This window comes from Lycium ferocissimum, chromosome 11 (genome assembly GCF_029784015.1).
Source record: "Lycium ferocissimum isolate CSIRO_LF1 chromosome 11, AGI_CSIRO_Lferr_CH_V1, whole genome shotgun sequence".
NCBI lineage: Eukaryota > Viridiplantae > Streptophyta > Magnoliopsida > Solanales > Solanaceae > Lycium > Lycium ferocissimum.
This window is the reverse complement of record NC_081352.1, coordinates 32,050,161-32,067,234: the sequence shown is the minus strand read 5'-3', so window position 1 is coordinate 32,067,234 and position 17,074 is coordinate 32,050,161. Positions and strand designations below refer to the sequence as shown.

At 37.2% G+C, this 17,074-nt stretch overlaps 3 protein-coding genes across 4 annotated transcripts in view; 1 reads left to right on the top strand and 2 right to left on the bottom strand.

Annotated features, from left to right (window-relative positions):
- Positions 1–902: 902 nt before the first annotated feature.
- LOC132037786 (phosphoglycerate kinase, chloroplastic) lies at positions 903–4,038 on the bottom strand. The gene is made up of 6 exons (XM_059428404.1): positions 3,582–4,038; positions 3,120–3,197; positions 2,738–2,998; positions 2,290–2,607; positions 1,968–2,126; positions 903–1,338 (listed from the first exon to the last, which is right to left on the bottom strand). Exons 1-6 carry the CDS (start codon positions 3,996–3,998, stop codon positions 1,126–1,128), a joined length of 1,446 nt encoding a protein of 481 aa, XP_059284387.1. The 5' UTR covers positions 3,999–4,038; the 3' UTR covers positions 903–1,125.
- A 2,485-nt stretch (positions 4,039–6,523) lies between these two features.
- On the top strand, positions 6,524–9,902 carry LOC132038247 (uncharacterized). Its single transcript, XM_059428937.1, has 8 exons — positions 6,524–6,839; positions 7,148–7,207; positions 7,369–7,617; positions 7,889–7,965; positions 8,594–8,670; positions 8,890–9,022; positions 9,101–9,302; positions 9,406–9,902. The coding sequence occupies exons 1-7, from the start codon at positions 6,524–6,526 to the stop codon at positions 9,254–9,256; spliced, it is 1,068 nt and encodes a 355-aa protein (XP_059284920.1). The 3' UTR covers positions 9,257–9,302; positions 9,406–9,902.
- A 591-nt stretch (positions 9,903–10,493) lies between these two features.
- Positions 10,494–17,074, bottom strand: part of LOC132037924 (peroxisomal 2,4-dienoyl-CoA reductase [(3E)-enoyl-CoA-producing]) — an 82,131-nt gene continuing 75,550 nt past the window's right edge. The window contains exons 2-6 of one of the 2 annotated variants that reach the window (XM_059428581.1): positions 15,838–16,021; positions 15,609–15,768; positions 11,863–12,032; positions 11,564–11,786; positions 10,494–10,945 (exon numbers count right to left, since the gene is read on the bottom strand). In XM_059428581.1, coding sequence (XP_059284564.1) covers positions 10,791–10,945; positions 11,564–11,786; positions 11,863–12,032; positions 15,609–15,768; positions 15,838–15,900 — 771 coding nt within the window. In that variant the 5' untranslated portion in view covers positions 15,901–16,021 and the 3' untranslated portion in view covers positions 10,494–10,790. Of the gene's footprint in view, positions 10,946–11,563; positions 11,787–11,862; positions 12,033–15,608; positions 15,769–15,837; positions 16,024–17,074 lie in introns of those variants that run through there. The other variant, XM_059428580.1, reaches the window with a different exon arrangement.

Here is a 17,074-nt window from a genome sequence, read left to right as displayed (position 1 = left end):
AGGAGAAGGAGATCAAAATTCTCTGTAAGTTGAAGATGGAGGAAGAGGCGGAAGAGAAGATGATATTATTTAGGGCAACACTGAATGAGAGTCGGGGAGGGATCCGCGTTTACAAATATATATTTGTAAAACGTAGATCCCTCCACGTTTTACTAAAATATATATATATATATATATATATATTTTCGGTTCAACATTCTGACAATTGAAAAAAAAATGTTGGGGTATAACGTGGATCAGCCCACGTTATACCCCTTTTGGTATGTAAATTTTTGGCCGCCCTTTTAGTTTACGTTGTATTTTTATACCCTTTGGCCCTAGGACCAAGTTAATTGAGCTCAACAAGGAATTCAATTTCTTAATTCCAACTCAATAACATTTTATCATTGGAAGTTATATATCTGCAACTTTCTTCTCAACAATAACCGCTCGAGCTTCATTCAGAATTTGGAAAAAAAATCGCAGTAATATAAATCCAAATTTGATTTCTTTTTCTCCTTTTTACTATGGATCAATTCGATTTCAAGTTGAAAAATTGTCACATGAAAAGTCCCCGGACCGATGAAAGCCAAGGATAAAACTTGTGTTTTTGCCTTTTCTGGGCTTTTTAAGTGCAGAAATACTCATTCTTTCATCACAAATTCCTCGTGAGCTACTCCTTTCTTTTGTGTTACCTTTTTTATTTCTTCTCGGAAATTAATGTTCATGTTCCAACAATAAAACGATTGGTTGGTATATGCTTTACCATAGATCACCAAGCATAATACGGTAGCACATCCTTGCACAACCAATATATGTCATGAGCCATATACGGTGTCGTTTAATGCAAAGGTGAATTTTAACGCACAACATGAGTTTGTTCAGATAACAAAGTTCTTACGTCTAAAGAAGTTCCTCCAAAATGAACCAAATCAAGGATAGAGTTTGTTGAACACATCAAAGCTTGTAGCTGTCTATAACTGATATACATACTCGCCCTTTATTTAGACAAAAGAACACGGGTGAAAAAACGGACTCTTATATTGCAAGTATCACCTGAAAAATCTACAACATCAACTCAATGTTTCCCAACTGGAAATCACCACTGATTTAAGTTGACCGGAAAAAAAATTAGAGCAAATTTTTTTACACAGTGACAGGGGCGCCTGCTTCATCTAGAGCTATGACACCAGGGAGCTCCTTTCCTTCCAGTAGCTCCAAACTGGCACCACCACCAGTGGATATGTGGCTCATAACGCTTGCAACTCCAACTTTCTCAACAGCTGCAACAGAGTCTCCACCTCCGATGATTGTGGTCACTCCTTTCCCACTTAGGTCTGCTAGCTTCTTTGCAATCGCCTATTACCAAAACAACATGCTTTTTACTATTTACTCTTCAGTTACAGAAGCAACTCTATCGAAATCGAAGGTAAACACTGACAACATATACAAAAAGCATAATTGCACCGTCACCAAAAAATTAGAACAATAAGTAAATGATAAGTTAACACTCTAGGTGTTGTTTGGTTCGAACAAAAGTTATGCTGGGATTACCATTATTTCTTGTCGACTGTTTTGTTTGCTGTAAAAGATAACATGCATTGCATTATCAAGAATAGTACTGAATAGGGCGTATAGTACCGGTATTGTTAATGTCATGGTTTACTATGTATAAGAATTGTACTGAATAGGGTGTATAAGTCATACTGGTATTAATTGTATATAAGTGAGATTTGCAACCAAACATTGTACTAAATTTTTTATCAGCATTATTCTACCTAATACACCCCACTTGTGGGACTATACTAGGTATGTTGTTGTTGTTGTTTGTACACCCTACCAAACAACCCCTAAGTGACATACCAAATCAGCTTACCTCTTACTTTAAATTTTAAAAACCAATGTAAAACCAGCTTTATTCCCTTTCCATTTCCTTTATAAAACTCAGCATATGGTAAAATAAATATGAGAAGAATGGTAATCGGTACCTCTGTTCCAGCAGCAAACTTGTCAAATTCAAACACCCCCATAGGTCCATTCCAGATCACTGTTTTTGTGGTATCCAAGGCCTCATTGAAAGTCTTGATAGAGTCTGGTCCAATGTCTAACCCCATCCAACCATCGGGGATAGCAGATGCCGGCACAGTCTATAGTAACCAAAACAAAATTGTCAGTTCAACACAATCCATAACAGAATCTGATATTAAGTGCCAATAACAGTACAGATGCAAGATCAAAGTCCAAAGAATCTCAAGCGCAAAAAGTTCTCAGGTCAGATAGGTTTATATGAGAAAAGCTTAACATGCAGACCTGGCTGTTAGCATCAGGAGCAAATTTATCTGCAATCACAACATCAGATGGTAACAAGAGACTGACTCCTTTCGCCTTGGCCTTTTCCATGAGTGATGTAGCAAGCTCTAGTTTGTCTTCCTCAACCAAGGAGGAACCAACTGAAAGACCTTGAGCCTTGTAGAAGGTAAAGATCATGCCTCCACCCAAAAGCAATATATCACATTTCTCCAGAAGTGATTCGATCACTCCAATCTTGGACGAAACCTTTGAGCCACCCACAATAGCAGCAAATGGCCTCTTTGGAGTTGAAACTGCCCCGACTAAATAGTCCAATTCCTGAAACAGATAAAAGAACAGTGAGACAAATAAATTTGCTAAAGAGTGCAATTTGCCATATGATGGGCCACCGGCCATCAGTTTGTCAAAGAAAACAATATGAAAGGAAGTGACAATCGAGTAAGCTAACCTTTTGTAAAAGGAAACCTGCAACAGAAGGCTTCAAAAATTTAGTAACTCCCTCTGTAGAGGCATGTGCTCTGTGAGCTGTACCAAAGGCATCATTCACGTAGAGATCTGCCAATGATGCAAGTTTCTTTGCAAACTCAGGTTCATTCTTCTCTTCCTCCTTGTAGAATCTTACATTCTCAAGAAGAAGAACTCCTCCCTCGGGAAGTGAAGCAACCAACTTCTCAACCTCCGGACCAACGCAGTCATCGGCCTTCACAACCTGTTGGTAAAGCATACGAGGAGTCAATAGCACAATCAATTAGATAGTCACCTTTTGATCCTTAACTCTTTATTTTTATCTTCTTGTATAAGAAAAGTATTAAAATGGTAACAGAATGTACCTGGATTCCAAGCAGTTCAGATAGCCTGGGGACAAGCGGTGCCAAGCTGTATTTAGGAGTGACTCCTTTTGGCCTTCCCTGAAATTTCAATAACCAAGATAATTAAAAGTTGACATAGCCTCACTACTTCAACAAAATGTGGAAGAAGAGAAAGCAAACAAGATAGGAGGACAACATTGAATACAGTGAGTGAGTTGTAAAAGGCTATTAGAATTTCAAAACACGCAATTCCTATGATAACCAGTGGCTAAATAAGTTGAATTTTAGTTCCAAGCTGTTGCTGCATTATTTACAATTAAAAGAAAAGGCACAAATTTTGACGGAAAAATCTGTTTAGAAAGCAAAATAAAGATCCAGCTTGGGAAAGGGCAGTAACAAAGGGCATACTTAAGATTATAATGGCAGTAACAAGAGAAGACTAGAGTGAAAATAAGGAGAAGAAATTGAAGAAGTAGTAGTGACCAGGTGACTGGAGAGAATAACTTTAGCACCATTGGCCATCAAGTGCTTGATGGTAGGGATGGCAGCTCTAATCCTAGTGTCATCAGTAATGTTCTGACTATCATCAAGTGGCACATTCAAATCTGCCCTCACGAACACTTTCTTTCCCTTCAAATCAGCAGCGGTCAGGTCTCCAACGCTCTTCTTGGCCATGGAGACAACAGCCCTAACAGGCTTGGATGAGCCCTTGAGGGATCGGAGCTTGGTCGCCACGTGGCTGGTGAAGACTGAATCAGCAGCAGAGCCGGCGAAACTGAGGCGGCGGAGAGGGGTTTTGAGGAGGAACCGAGGAGAAGGGGAAGGGGAAGCCCTGGTGGTGGTAGAGGATGACGTGGCGGGGATGCCGCACAAAGTGTGGGAAGCAGTAGCTGATGCCATTTTGCTCTTCTGTGTTACGGCAAAAGCAGAGAGACTGAAGACAGAGAGGAGAGGACTTTGACAGGGAAATAATTAAAAGAGAGTGTATATGTGGACGTCGAGTGGATTTTTCTTATCGTTGAGTTGAGGTTGAGGTTCAACGATTATTTTCGTCCAGGCTCAGCCTCCTTTTGTTATTTGTTTGGCCCAAACATATCTGCACTCATTGGCCTTTCGTTTTCTTCTTTACCTTCCCACCACTAAATTGAAATGACGATTTTACTCCTTAAATTCAACTATGAACAGATTGGTCCAACACAAATGCAATTTTCAAGCACAATTGCTGCACAGTAACAAAACAATCAAGTGGAATGAACAATTTTAGTGCTTGCTTGATTTTTTAGTAAGTATCTCGTATTGTAACTTGACTTTATTTATACTTGGACAAGCAAATCGATGAAAGCAATAACAAGACTTTTCTAAGTCGGACATTCATAGATCTAGAATACATGAGTATTTGACCGCTCTTAATCTCAAATGAAGTATAACAAATATTCCTACAAAGAGGTGTAACCATCATTCTACAATCATAAAATTTCGTCAAGAATGAGTTAAATAATTAATCATAATAAAATCAGATGCAAGGTTTTTTAAAGGCTCATTGAATTACATGTATTTACTCAAGAATGCACATAACGCTGCACATAACGCAATTGGAATTGAGTGTAATTACACATTTAGTCTTGTTTGTTTTTGACTCGTTAACACACAACGATTTGGTATTGTTTGTTTGGTAAGTAATTACATACGATTGGGTGGAATTAGGTGAGAGGGTGTAATTACACTCTCCAATTCTTAAGGGGAGGTTCTCAAAGATCAATTAGGTGTAATTACACCCTGTAATTTCAGGGTTACTTTTTAGTTTCTTTCTTTTTTGTTTTATTTTAATTTCTATTATTTTAAATTGTTTTTATTTTTACTTTTAAATTATTTTTATTTTAAAATATATTTTTTCTTTTTATATTATTTATCTTTCATTTCCTTTCTTCTCAATCCTAACCTTTACTTCTTGTGGTTTCATGTAATTACTCGTATTTTTATTTTTTAAATTTTTATTAATTTAGCATAATCGTGCTTTTATTCTAATTTTGAAACTACAACTCTTAATACTAGAAAGAACGAGTCATTAACAAACTTGACATATAATGAGTGACGTCATTAAAGTAAAATTTCGTTATGAATGAGGTTATAGACGTTATTTTTCCTTTCTTTTGAATTATATTTACTTAAGTCACGTTGAACTTACTTATGTAATGTTGAAATTTGAGATAAGAGTATTATGTCAAACTTTTTCTTTTGAATTTTGAATTTAGGTTATATTTTCGATTTTAATTTATTTGCTTTAATACTTATTGTTCGTTATTTCACATGCGTATGTAGTTTATTTTTCACTTACAGTTGATAGTTTTTTTTTGTCAAACATTTGAATAATATTATGGCATTATATTTATAAATATATTTTTTTGGTCAAACATTCCATCCATGATGTTCTCACAAAAAAAGTCCGCTTTTAAATTTTATAATTAATTAAAATTAAAATATTATTAATTTGAAAATTATATATCAATTATTTTTTACAATATTAGTTACAAATATATAATTATTAATTAATATATTTTCAATAAACAATGTGTTATTAAATAACTAATTAAATATCATTTATAAAGGCATATATTTTTTAATATTAATTTTAAATTTTTGATAATTAAATTTTATTTTTATATTAAATAAACTGGATAAATTATACTTATGCAACCAAACAACACGCTTGTAATTACATTAAGATAAATAAACAGGTCATTGTAATTACAATACTTTTGTAGTTACTAGGCTGTGTAACTTCGTTATGAATGAGGTTATAGACGTTATTTTTCCTGTCTTAAAGGGATTGCATGAGCTAAAAGAGTCACTTATTATAAAATGAAGGGAGTATAATTTATCTATTTATTATTTATAGCTGGTATTTAATGGAGGTAATTGGTATTTAGGTACGCATTCCCTCTATTCAGTATGAGTGATTGATGTTGATTCGTTGATGAGAGCTACTAAGATGTGCTTGTGATTGTTCGTTTCTAGCTTTTGAATTGTAAGACAAAATGTTATTGAACAATGCTTGTTTCACGAGTGGGTTAATTGAAATTATCTAGTCTTAATATTATTTACTAGCCCTTGCTTATTTCATTTCTTATCCTTATTTTGTTAAAGCTATGTGATTTGAGTCACGTGACATTAGTTCGTTCATACACAAATTATAATAAACTAAATAAATTGGTGAGTGTAAAATGATTTTTGCGTAATTGGTCAAGTGTAATTTGTGTTGCAAACGAGGGAGACAATGTCCTGATTTTTAAGAGTTGAAAAAAATTATAGATTAGAAGAGTAAAGGTAGTTTTTAGTTTTTGCGTATTACGTGTTCAATTACGTACCTAGTTTGAAGGGTTAGGCAGGCGGATAGGGTTGCAGTTGATCGGAAAAGCATGAATACGATGACGTCAATTGGTTTTTGTACTCTGCACCACCGAAATCCTTTTGAATTGTATCAGAGAAGAAGAGAGAGCTCAAAAATTAGGGGTTTAAGGAGGGAGTGGCAAGAATACGAGGAAGCAGTTAAGGATAAAGACCTGTCTCGAGCTCTCCGCTTCCTCAGGGACATCCCCATTTCACCTTCGGTTGAGTTGGAAAGAGACTGGCAGGTTTTGGATACATGCTTGAATGCCGATGATATGAGGCTTGTTGCCGCTGCTTATGCTTTCCTCAACGACAAACGCCTCTTGCCCAATTTCGGCAAATACCGCACTATTGGTAACCCAATTATTAATTACTAATACAATCCAACCCCAACTTTAAATATATCTTCACTCGAATCCTTATCAGCTAAAGACTGTCCCCTTGTTGCAAACAATTTTATTTTGCACAATGTTGAATATCTATAATTTAAGTATCACTTCAGTTTTCAATTCCTCTTGGTTGCGATATTCTAAAAGAAAGTTTTTTTTATTTTTGCTGTCAAATAATTCTGTTCCCACATTCCGAAAGAGTTTTCACTTTAATATCACCATTTTGCAATATTCTTTGTCACAAAACTCAGACAACATTGCCTATATCTGCAGTTCTGGAAGGGCCGCGTGATGTCACGCCAACCGTCTTAAAGTCTTCAACTGGTTTAGATGGTCAGTGCTAATCCATACCACCTCTCCGAAACACTTAAATTCTTTGCACTTGCATGTTTACATGGAGAAAAAAATTGGTTTTTGCTTTTTCTGACTTTTTCTTTTAGGATCAGAAAATGTACTGATTTAGTAACATGCTTTTTAACTCTTCTGTAGTTCAGTGACCAAACTTTCGCCAAAGAAGTGGGGCCTTTCTGGAACGTCTAGCTTTCTTTTGGCTACATTGTTTGCTGGAGTCTCATTTCTGCTGAATCAAGGAATAGATATTAGGCCTAACATTGCTGCAGTCTTGGGGCTTGCCATGGTAGATGCTATATTTCTTGGTGGTTCCTGCTTAGCACAAATCTCCAGCTTCTGGCCTCCCTATAAGCGTCGAATTTGTGTTCACGAAGCAGGCCATCTCCTTGTTGGTAAACCATGTTTCTAACAACACTTGACGGTATTTACTGCAATAGAATGAAAGAACTTCAGATATAGACTCATCCATCTTTCAGAGATGATATGTACTTCTGGAGATTTAAGTTTCGATACGATGACATGCCATAGATATTATCAGCTTGTTCTCCCAAGACCTATCAGTCTTGGCCTTTCTATTACTATCATTCGTTATTTTCTATAACATTCGAAGGAATGTAAACCTAACTCTTATAATAATTCATTCGTCCACTGATATCACTGCAGCATACCTGATGGGTTGTCCTATTCGTGGTGTAATTTTAGACCCAATTATCGCAATGCAGATGGGCATTCAAGGACAGGTAATTTGGTGTAGATCCTTCTAATTGTCTCTTGCTGGACCAATTGTTGAACTAACGGCCAACAAAGACTGTAATTACATAGATATCTGCTCCTCCCCTTCGTTTTTAATTAAGTCTTTAAGGCGAACCGTGTACCTCACCGTACAGATGGGAATTCAAGACAGTTATTTCTGACCAAACATCCACAAACAGCATCCATTAGATGCCGCACACTGTACAGCAATTTAATCCACGACTTGATACAACCTATTCTTATTGTCTTCTAGAAGTTTCCAAATTTATACCCTTTGGTGGACCAGTTGAAGAACAAGTATCGGCTATGTGTCAGCATAGACTCTTGCTGTTACCTAGTCAGTATTTGTCTATTGAAGAATACTGGTTGAATGGCGTAAAAATATATTCTTTTCTACATGGCACAGTGCAACACAATTATGTAGGCATTCCTCATTTTTTCTTTATCCCCAGTAGTGGCTGTCCTTGTTCCATGAGAAGAATTTACAATTAAATAGTGAGATCTTTAGTTTCTTATTTTCTTGGAAGTCAAAGTTGTCTTCCACACATAAGGTTGTGAACCCATTTTGAGAACTATTTGAACAGTTGGTTTCTCTTCTATTTTTCTTTCATGCAGGCAGGAACACAGTTTTGGGATGAAAAAATGGAAAATGAGCTTGCTGAAGGCCGGTTAAGTGGTTCTGCATTTGACAGGTGGATGTCCTAGCCAGTCATTTTGCTTACAATTGTCCCTTGGACAAAATACATTTCTATGCTAGAACCAGCTCTCTGGACTTTCTGTAATCCATATTATCTATTTCTTTGCACAAAGTCCCGTCAATCGCCGTAAAAAAGGAGATCAAGAAACCTTTTTTGACTATTTTGTTTGCTGCAGTTCCTTGCACCAAGATAATAAAAAAATAAAAATGTTAGGTACTGCATGGTTCTATTTGCTGGGATTGCAGCTGAAGCTCTTATATATGGAGAGGCCGAAGGTGGAGAAAATGATGAAAATCTCTTCCGAAGCATCAGTATTCTTCTAGAACCCCCACTCTCTGTGGCACAGGTGTTTCTCTGGTTAAAGTTATTTGCTTGTCTTGTAACTCTTTGCTTTTATAATGCAACATTCGATGTTTTCAAACAGATGTCAAATCAAGCAAGGTGGTCGGTTCTGCAATCTTATAATCTTCTGAAATGGCACAAACAAGCACATCGAGCTGCAGTAAAAGCTATTGAGAGTGGATGCAGTCTGAGTATGGTCATTAAAAAAATTGAGGAGGCCATGTCTATGAAAAAATGAAGCTTCGAAAGCAGAATGATAGATACATACTGTCGTGCTAGAAGAGGTGATTCTTGTCCCTTCTTCATCTGCAAAGTCAGGATACTAGCTCACTACTTGCTCATATATGAATCTAAGCTAATAATCCATTTTTGGACAATTAATTGCAGGGTGTGCTGAGGCATTTAGCTGCAAGGACTGCAACTGTAAGGACTAAGGAGCACAAAAGATTCCTTGTGTTCTCATTTTGTGTTTAACTTGTGCAAGCATATATACTGTGTTATGAAATGCCTCGACTGGAGTTAGCAGAAAAGGTTCGAAGGTTCTTGGGCCCGTGGATAAGTCTGAGTTTGCAGGGTAATGGTTCCTCAAAAGGAACATGCTATTTTTCTCTTACTTTAAAGTGAGCAGCTTTTTGCTGTAAGCTAAGGAGCAGAATCTTAAAGTTAGGGGAAACAGAGAGAATCCTGCATCTAGCATCATATGATAAAGATGTTCTATGGAGATATTTAGCTTATTTTTCTTGCAAGGGCGAGAATATTGTGTAACAAAAGGGGTATGGTGAAAATATAGTTCTATTGTAATTTTGATTTGTACAGTGTAAACTGTAAAGCTCACTCAATATTTTAAGCAGAAGCAGTCAAGCAAGGACCTCTTTGAACTCGTATTTGTTGAAAAGGGAACATGGATGTTTAGGCAGAGCTTGGGGAGTGCAGATAATTATCTTTTCAAGCCAACGGATTGCTATCAACGCCTGTGCACAGTTTCAAGGCAACAGCCAAATGATGGCTGATAGTATACCTGTTGGGGAGTTTTTATGTTTATAGTCTTTGGCAACCCATATTTTCAGCTCTTGCTTAACCCTCCTCTTTGGCGTTGGGGTTAGGGAATGAGCTGTGATGGTTTTCGTAACGTAATAATACCGAGAGTAAAAACCAAAAATGTCTTCCTATCAAATGAATAGTAAAAACCAAAATGTCTTCTTACGGAATGTATTCTTACAACTAAACTTTTAATTTCCATTTCTACGAAAAATAAGTCATATCATTCCGCCTCCTGTCATTAAGAGAGTCTTAAGCCTGATGAGGGGATTTTGAATAAGAGGAAAGGTAGAAAGATATGTCGCTGCCGTTCCATAGGGGAAAGCGCTTGAATGTGCCCGGAAAGGCACACGTCTGGGACAGGTGCAACAAAACGAAAAAAGGAACAGCAGAGAAGTCCTTGGTAAGGAGAAAACCAAAATGCGTAGCCTGGGACATGAAAGAAAACACCTCTAGGAAGTCTTTTTTGATTAGACGTGCCCGCACTGGTCAGGTGTCTGTCTTTATTGACTGGTACACACCAAAAAAAAAACTAAAGTAATAATCCTGCTGAGAGTCGGTTCCAATTGCTTAAACTGCTAATACTAGTTTCCAATCGTGTTGTATATTTAAATGTACTTCAATGGACAGTAGCCAGAAATAATAATAAAGTTTTTTTAACAAGTTCCTTGCTGCAGCAAAACTGTAATTGCTCCCATGTGCTGTTTAACCCACAACGCCTATAGTTGATAAACTCAAAGCTTGCTGGGAGGAACTCCCACAGGTGCATTTCTTGATTTCTTCTCGACTGTTCGCGAGAGCTCTTTAACTTCAGCTTTAGGTAGATGTCGAGGCCTGCTAAGCCAGAGGCCTCCGTCGACAATCATGGTGGTTCCGTTGATATATTTGCCTACATGCACAGGAAGCATAAAGAAAAAAGGAGATTACTACAAGCAAGAAGCAAATTGTGGGTCTCTAATTTGAAGTCTTGATTTAGCCAAAACTGCAAGTAGAGTGGATGTTCCACATTGAGGCAGTAAATAAATGCACGATTCTGGAAATATGCAATGCATATACACTAGGTCCCGCACTGATTGGTAGCATATATGTCCTGAAAGCACAATGCAGAAGTGGTAGTGGGAATCAGGTCAGTCTGAACATCTGGTGCAGAGCAAAAGAGTGGAAAAGTGAGTCCTCATTACAAATTTAACCCAGTATAAGGAACAGGAAGAGAGAGACGCCGCAAGTGGATCGCAAGAACTGACAGTAACTGGTCATAGCAAGAAATTGACACTAAGTGGTCATATAAGCAGTGAACTTGGACATGCACATGGTGGTGAGGCAAGAACAGGGAGTAGACTGTCTGTCACCTAATATGAACCATGCCCACTAATGACACGATGCATCTATCTCAATTTATATTTAACATCTTAAAATTTATCCAGAATCATAAATATCAATATGACCAATAAAATTAACACATAGGAGTAGTACTTCAGTGCAAGTTTAAAAAGCGTCAGATACCAACCAGCATCTGATGCAAGGTACAAAGCAGCCATGGCAATATCATATTTCTCCCCAAGTTTGTACAGAGGCATGTAATCTTTGCTCTTATTGGTTATCTCTTCTGGTCCAAGTTTACGCATGCCAGCAGTATCACCTATCGGGCCTGGTGCAATACCATTGACCCTAATATCATAGTCTGTGCCCCACTCTAGAGCCAAATTTCTAGTGACTGCATCAACAGCAGCCTGAACAGAGATGATGGGAATTTAAAATAACAAAATAAAAATGAACACAATTATGTTTGAAGCTAAAGTTCCACACCTTGGCAGCAGCTACATGGATTTGATACCAAGATGCAGTGTAATGCAAAGTAGCACTGATGTTCAGTATTATTCCACCAGAAGTCGAACTCCTCCCAGGTCCTCCTTTCTTGATATAGTTAAGTGCTTCATGGCACATAGTGAACGTACCAACAGAGTCAATATCTAGTACTGCAAAAGCCATCATGAGCATTCAGAAAGAATCAATTTGTAATGCTGTGAAAGCCTTCCCTTCACTTCAAATCAGTGTTATTTAAAGCGAAAAGCGCAAAAAAACTCTAAGGTTGGCTGGGACTTTAAGCGCAAATAAAAGGTGGGCCTTAATGAAAAAAGGCGCAACGGCGCAAAAATACAAATATATATATATATGTTTAGTCCTGAAGGGGAGCCTTGGCGTAACTAGTAAAGTTGCTGCCATGTGACCAGGAGGTCACGGGTTCGAGCCGTGGAAACAGCCTCTTGCAGAAATGCAAGGTGAGCCGCGACACAATGAGACCCTTGTGGTCCGACCCTTCCCCGGAACCCGCGCATAGCGAGAGCTTAGTGCACCGGGCTGCCCTTTATATATATGTTTAGTCCAAGACTAATAATAATAAGCATGAATAACAAATATATGGACAAAGAAATTGTGGAAACATTACGATAAAGTGAAATATCAATTATCTAGTGCCACTGCCACTGGTAAGGAAAAGTATGTCTTTAGAGCCTTGATGATGACACTGAAGCGCACATAAAGCGAGGCGAAGCGCTCGACATGTTTTGAGCCTCGCTTCAAGGCTTAAGCGTGCCTTTGACAACAATGCTTCAAATCAACGAAAGCAAAGTGCCTTGCTATCCTCTTTTACTACACAAGCACTCCCCTTACTCAACCTCCTTTCTGTACATCCTCAAGAAGCTTCCATAAACCCAAGGGATCAATGGAGAAACAGATGATAAACTTTTTTTTTTTTTTTTTTGAACAGTTAACATTTCTATTTTTCTATTATGAACATAGAAATACACCAATAGTGTACTTCAGTAATAGTCACAAAAGCAAAACCTACCACCTATTCCTTCATAAGCCATCTAAAATCTTAGCTATGTCCTCTGCCTCCTGAGGGAGTTCATGAATACACCAAAAATAGAAAAACACTAGATAGTTCATTTTTAACTTCTAGAAAGTGATACTTTTATTTTCAAAACATCTCTGATTCCTCTCCTTCCATATTGTCCACCAGATGCAGGCTGGGCCAAGCTATCCCTGTGTCCTGACAGATTCCCATCTCTGTTCCAGCAAGCTAGAACTTCAACTGTACTCCTTGGCATTGTCCATTTTAGACCCTTCAAATTAAGAAAAATCTGCCAAAGTTGTTCTGCCACTTTACAGTGTAAGAAAGATGATTAATCGTCTCTGCTTCAGTTTCACAAAAAAAAATAAAAAAAATCTGGAACATAGTTTACGACCCCTCTTCATCACATTATCTTGAGTTAAAACAGCCTGTCTAGCCACTAACCAAGTGAAACATGCCACCTTGTAAGAATCTTAACTTTCCAAATCAACTTCTAAGGCTAGAATATGAATGCATTTGTAGGCTGATTTGACAGAGAATATCCCCTTCTTTTCCTTCAACCAAACTAGACTGTCCACATTAGTGGAAAAATCTTTGAACTACTCAATAGTGTTGTAAAATTCTGTCAACCTTTCCACCTCCCAGTCATTGAGCAATCTCCTATAACTGAGATTCCAACCAAAATTATCCCTAACTTCCAAAATAGTTGCCATCTTCTGTTGGTTCAAATTGTAAATCTCAGGGAACAAATGCTTCAAAGAGCATTGACCAACCCAAACATCGTGCCAGAAATGTGTTTTCCCTCCATTTCCTCTCTAATCTTGGAGTTATGCCATATTTTGGGCCACAAATTCCTGATGGATCTCCACAAGCCAACACCATAAGGACTCTTCACTTGGTAATCCATTGATCTTCCATCCCATATCTAGATAGAATAGTTTCTTTCCACAGAGAGTGTTCCTCTGATGCAAATCTCCATAGCCATTTCAGTAAAAGGCTCTTATTGTTACAGGTTCTTAACTCCCATTCCACCTCTTTGCTTGCTGGAGATGACAATTTCCCAGTCTACTAAATGAATTTTCTTTGTCTCACAATTGCCTTGCCACAGAAAATTTCTTTTGATGGTATCCAACTTTTTAATACGCTGTTAATTAGAGTCAATCTACCTCCCAATGATAGATATTGCCTCTTCCAATTAACAAGCTTCTTCTCACACTTCTCCAAAATAGCATTCCAAATGTTCATAGATTTACTCTTAGCACCCAGGGGCATTCCAAGATATGTAGTAGGTAACTCTCCAATTTTACCACCCAAAATATTTGCTAAATTGTTGATATCGGCAACTTCATTAACAGGATAGACAAAACTCTTCCCCCAGTTGATATGTAGTCCAGAAATGGCTTCAAATAGAATAAAGAAAATACTCAGGTACTTCAATTGCTCACTCTCTGCATCAGAAAAGACAAGGGTATCATCAGCATATTGGAGGTGGGAAATTGATAATCCTTGATTGGCTCCAGCATTAACCTTGAAACCCCTGATTCGGTTGTTTGCTTGAGCTGTTTTCAACATATCACTGAGATCTCCCATTGCCAAAATAAAGAGAAAAGGGGGATAACGGGTCCCGTCGTCTCGGTCCTCTCTCAGAAGAAAAGAAACCGGAAGGTGAGCCATTGATTAAGATTGAGAACTTAACTGTGCTGGTACAAAACTTTATCCACTTAACTCAATGCTTCCAAAACCCATCAACTCCAAATTCGTCCATAGATAGTCCCAGTTAAGGTGATCATAAGATTTTTCTAAATCTAACTTGCACACAATCCCAGGAACCTTGGATATCTTCCTCACTCCACACATTCATTTGCAATCAAGATAGCATCCATGATCTGCCTTCCTTTAATGAATGCCGTTTGCTGAGCATCCACTAGTTTGGACATTACTTTCTTAAGCCTTTCCGTCAGTAGTTTGGAGATGATTTTGTAAATGCTACCTATTAAGCTAATAGGTCTAAAGTCCTTCAACTCTTTGGCTCCCATCTTTTTGGGAATCAAGGCTATAAATGTAGAGCATTGAAGCTCTTTTCAAAGTAACTACTCTTATTATAGGAAATTAGAGTAAGACAAGCTGACAACACAGAAGATTTGAAAGGAACTTTTCCCATTCACGAGTCATAACCACAGTGTCTGTAATCAACCTCTCAGCCTTTGAACCTTGAATCGCCATCAAGATACTCCCTCCATCTCAAATTATTTGTCATTTTTTTGTTCTACACGCCCCTTAAGAAATGTTAATTAGGAAGGTTATTTTACTAACTTTAACCTTATTTATGTCTAAGTTATAATCTCTCTCCATTAATGACAACTTCTTGTAAGTGTAAAATGGGGAAAAAACTATTAACTGTGTCTTGAACTTCTAATACGACAAATAATTTGAGACAACTTTTTTTAATAAACACAAACAAATAATTTGAGAATAACAGAGTTGATTTTAACGATTTTTAAGTCTAGTTACCTACTGGAACAGAAAAGCTCAAGGCTAAAACTTAAGCATGGCTACGATTAAGAAAGTTGTTATGAATGTAAAAGATAGTCGTTAGGGAATCTTGTGTGTGTTTTCCTTTCGTGGATTTGTGTTTAGAAGAGGGATGATGCATAAAAAGCAGAATAATGAATGTATTTAAAATGCTTAAGAAAGAAACCTGTCCTGAAGCCATTAGGAGACAAATCCTCAGGAGAGACAAGGAAATTGCCAGCTGCAGCATTAACAAGAATGTCAAGCTTCCCAAATTGCTTGACAGTTAAGTCTACAACTCTTTTAGCATCGTCTTGCTTTCGGACATCCCCCTCAAGACCGATGGCCTAGGAATGTGCAATGGAAGGTAAGAAGAGATAAAAATGAGTTGAGCATAAGGATGTGTAATTAATTACCGGAATACCAAGGGAGTGGAGATAGGAGACGGCAGAGTCAAGGACGGACTTGCGGCGGCCCATGATTGCAAGGGAGGCACCATGTTTCCCGAACTCAGTTGATATCCCTAACCCGATCCCTGAACCCCCTCCCGTCGATAGTGCTACTTTCCCTTTTAGTATGTCTGACTTGAATGGAGACTCCATTATTCCCCTCTTTCCCATTAGCTGCTTCCCTGTTTTTTCTTTTATATACTAGCTAGGGCCTGTAGTTGATCCTCATCACACAACACAATCCTCCTCTATTTTATGGGACCACCTACTTGTTACGTCAAACCCCTAATCCACTTGACTACTTCCAACTTATATTTACACGAAGGACCCGTTTGGCCATAAGAATTTTTCACTTCTTTTTGGGAAAATATTTTGACTTTATTTGAAAATTAATATTTGATCATATCAAATATAATTTGAAGTTATTTTTGAAATTTAAAAAATAACTAAAAACTTATTTTCACTTTAAAATTTCAAATAAGGTGAAAAATATTTGATTTTCATGACCAGCCTACTTAATATTATTATACTCCTCTATGGTAGTCGTATTTATTAAAACAATTAAACTTGGACCGACATCCAAAGTCATTCGTTTCGCCTTATTCTAACGTCCACAAGTAAGCATTATAGATCCAATAAAATTGGGCTTACTCATTGGCTCACCTTCACTAAGCGTCATCAAAGTTACTGAAGTTTCATATTGTTTCTGGAAAATATATTAATAAATAAACATATATTTGTAACTAATATTGAAAAAAATAATTGATATATATTTCTCAAATGAATTATTTTAATTTAATTAATTGTAAAAACTAATAGCATATATTTTGTCAGAATCATGGACAACAAGTGTAATCCAAAATGTGTCTTTACTCATTTTTCGTTCACAGCTTAAAATGCCAACGGCTAATGCACTCCGAGATAATATATATAGCTGGTTTAGTTGATCGACTCCATAATAGTAGTAACAGATTTCTACGTATGCCTTAGTTTTGCCTTCCTTCTTCCATGATATATCTTCTTTACTTTGCTGATCAACTAACTTTTGTTTTTGCATGTGGTAGATCAGTATAATCAAAAAAGGAAAGAGAGGGAAAAGAACAGCGTAAAGAAAGGTAGAGCAGGTGAACTGCCATTCGAGTGATGCTATCGCAATTTAAAGGCTGGCATTATTAGGTGAGATCGATATTACACTCCTTTCAAC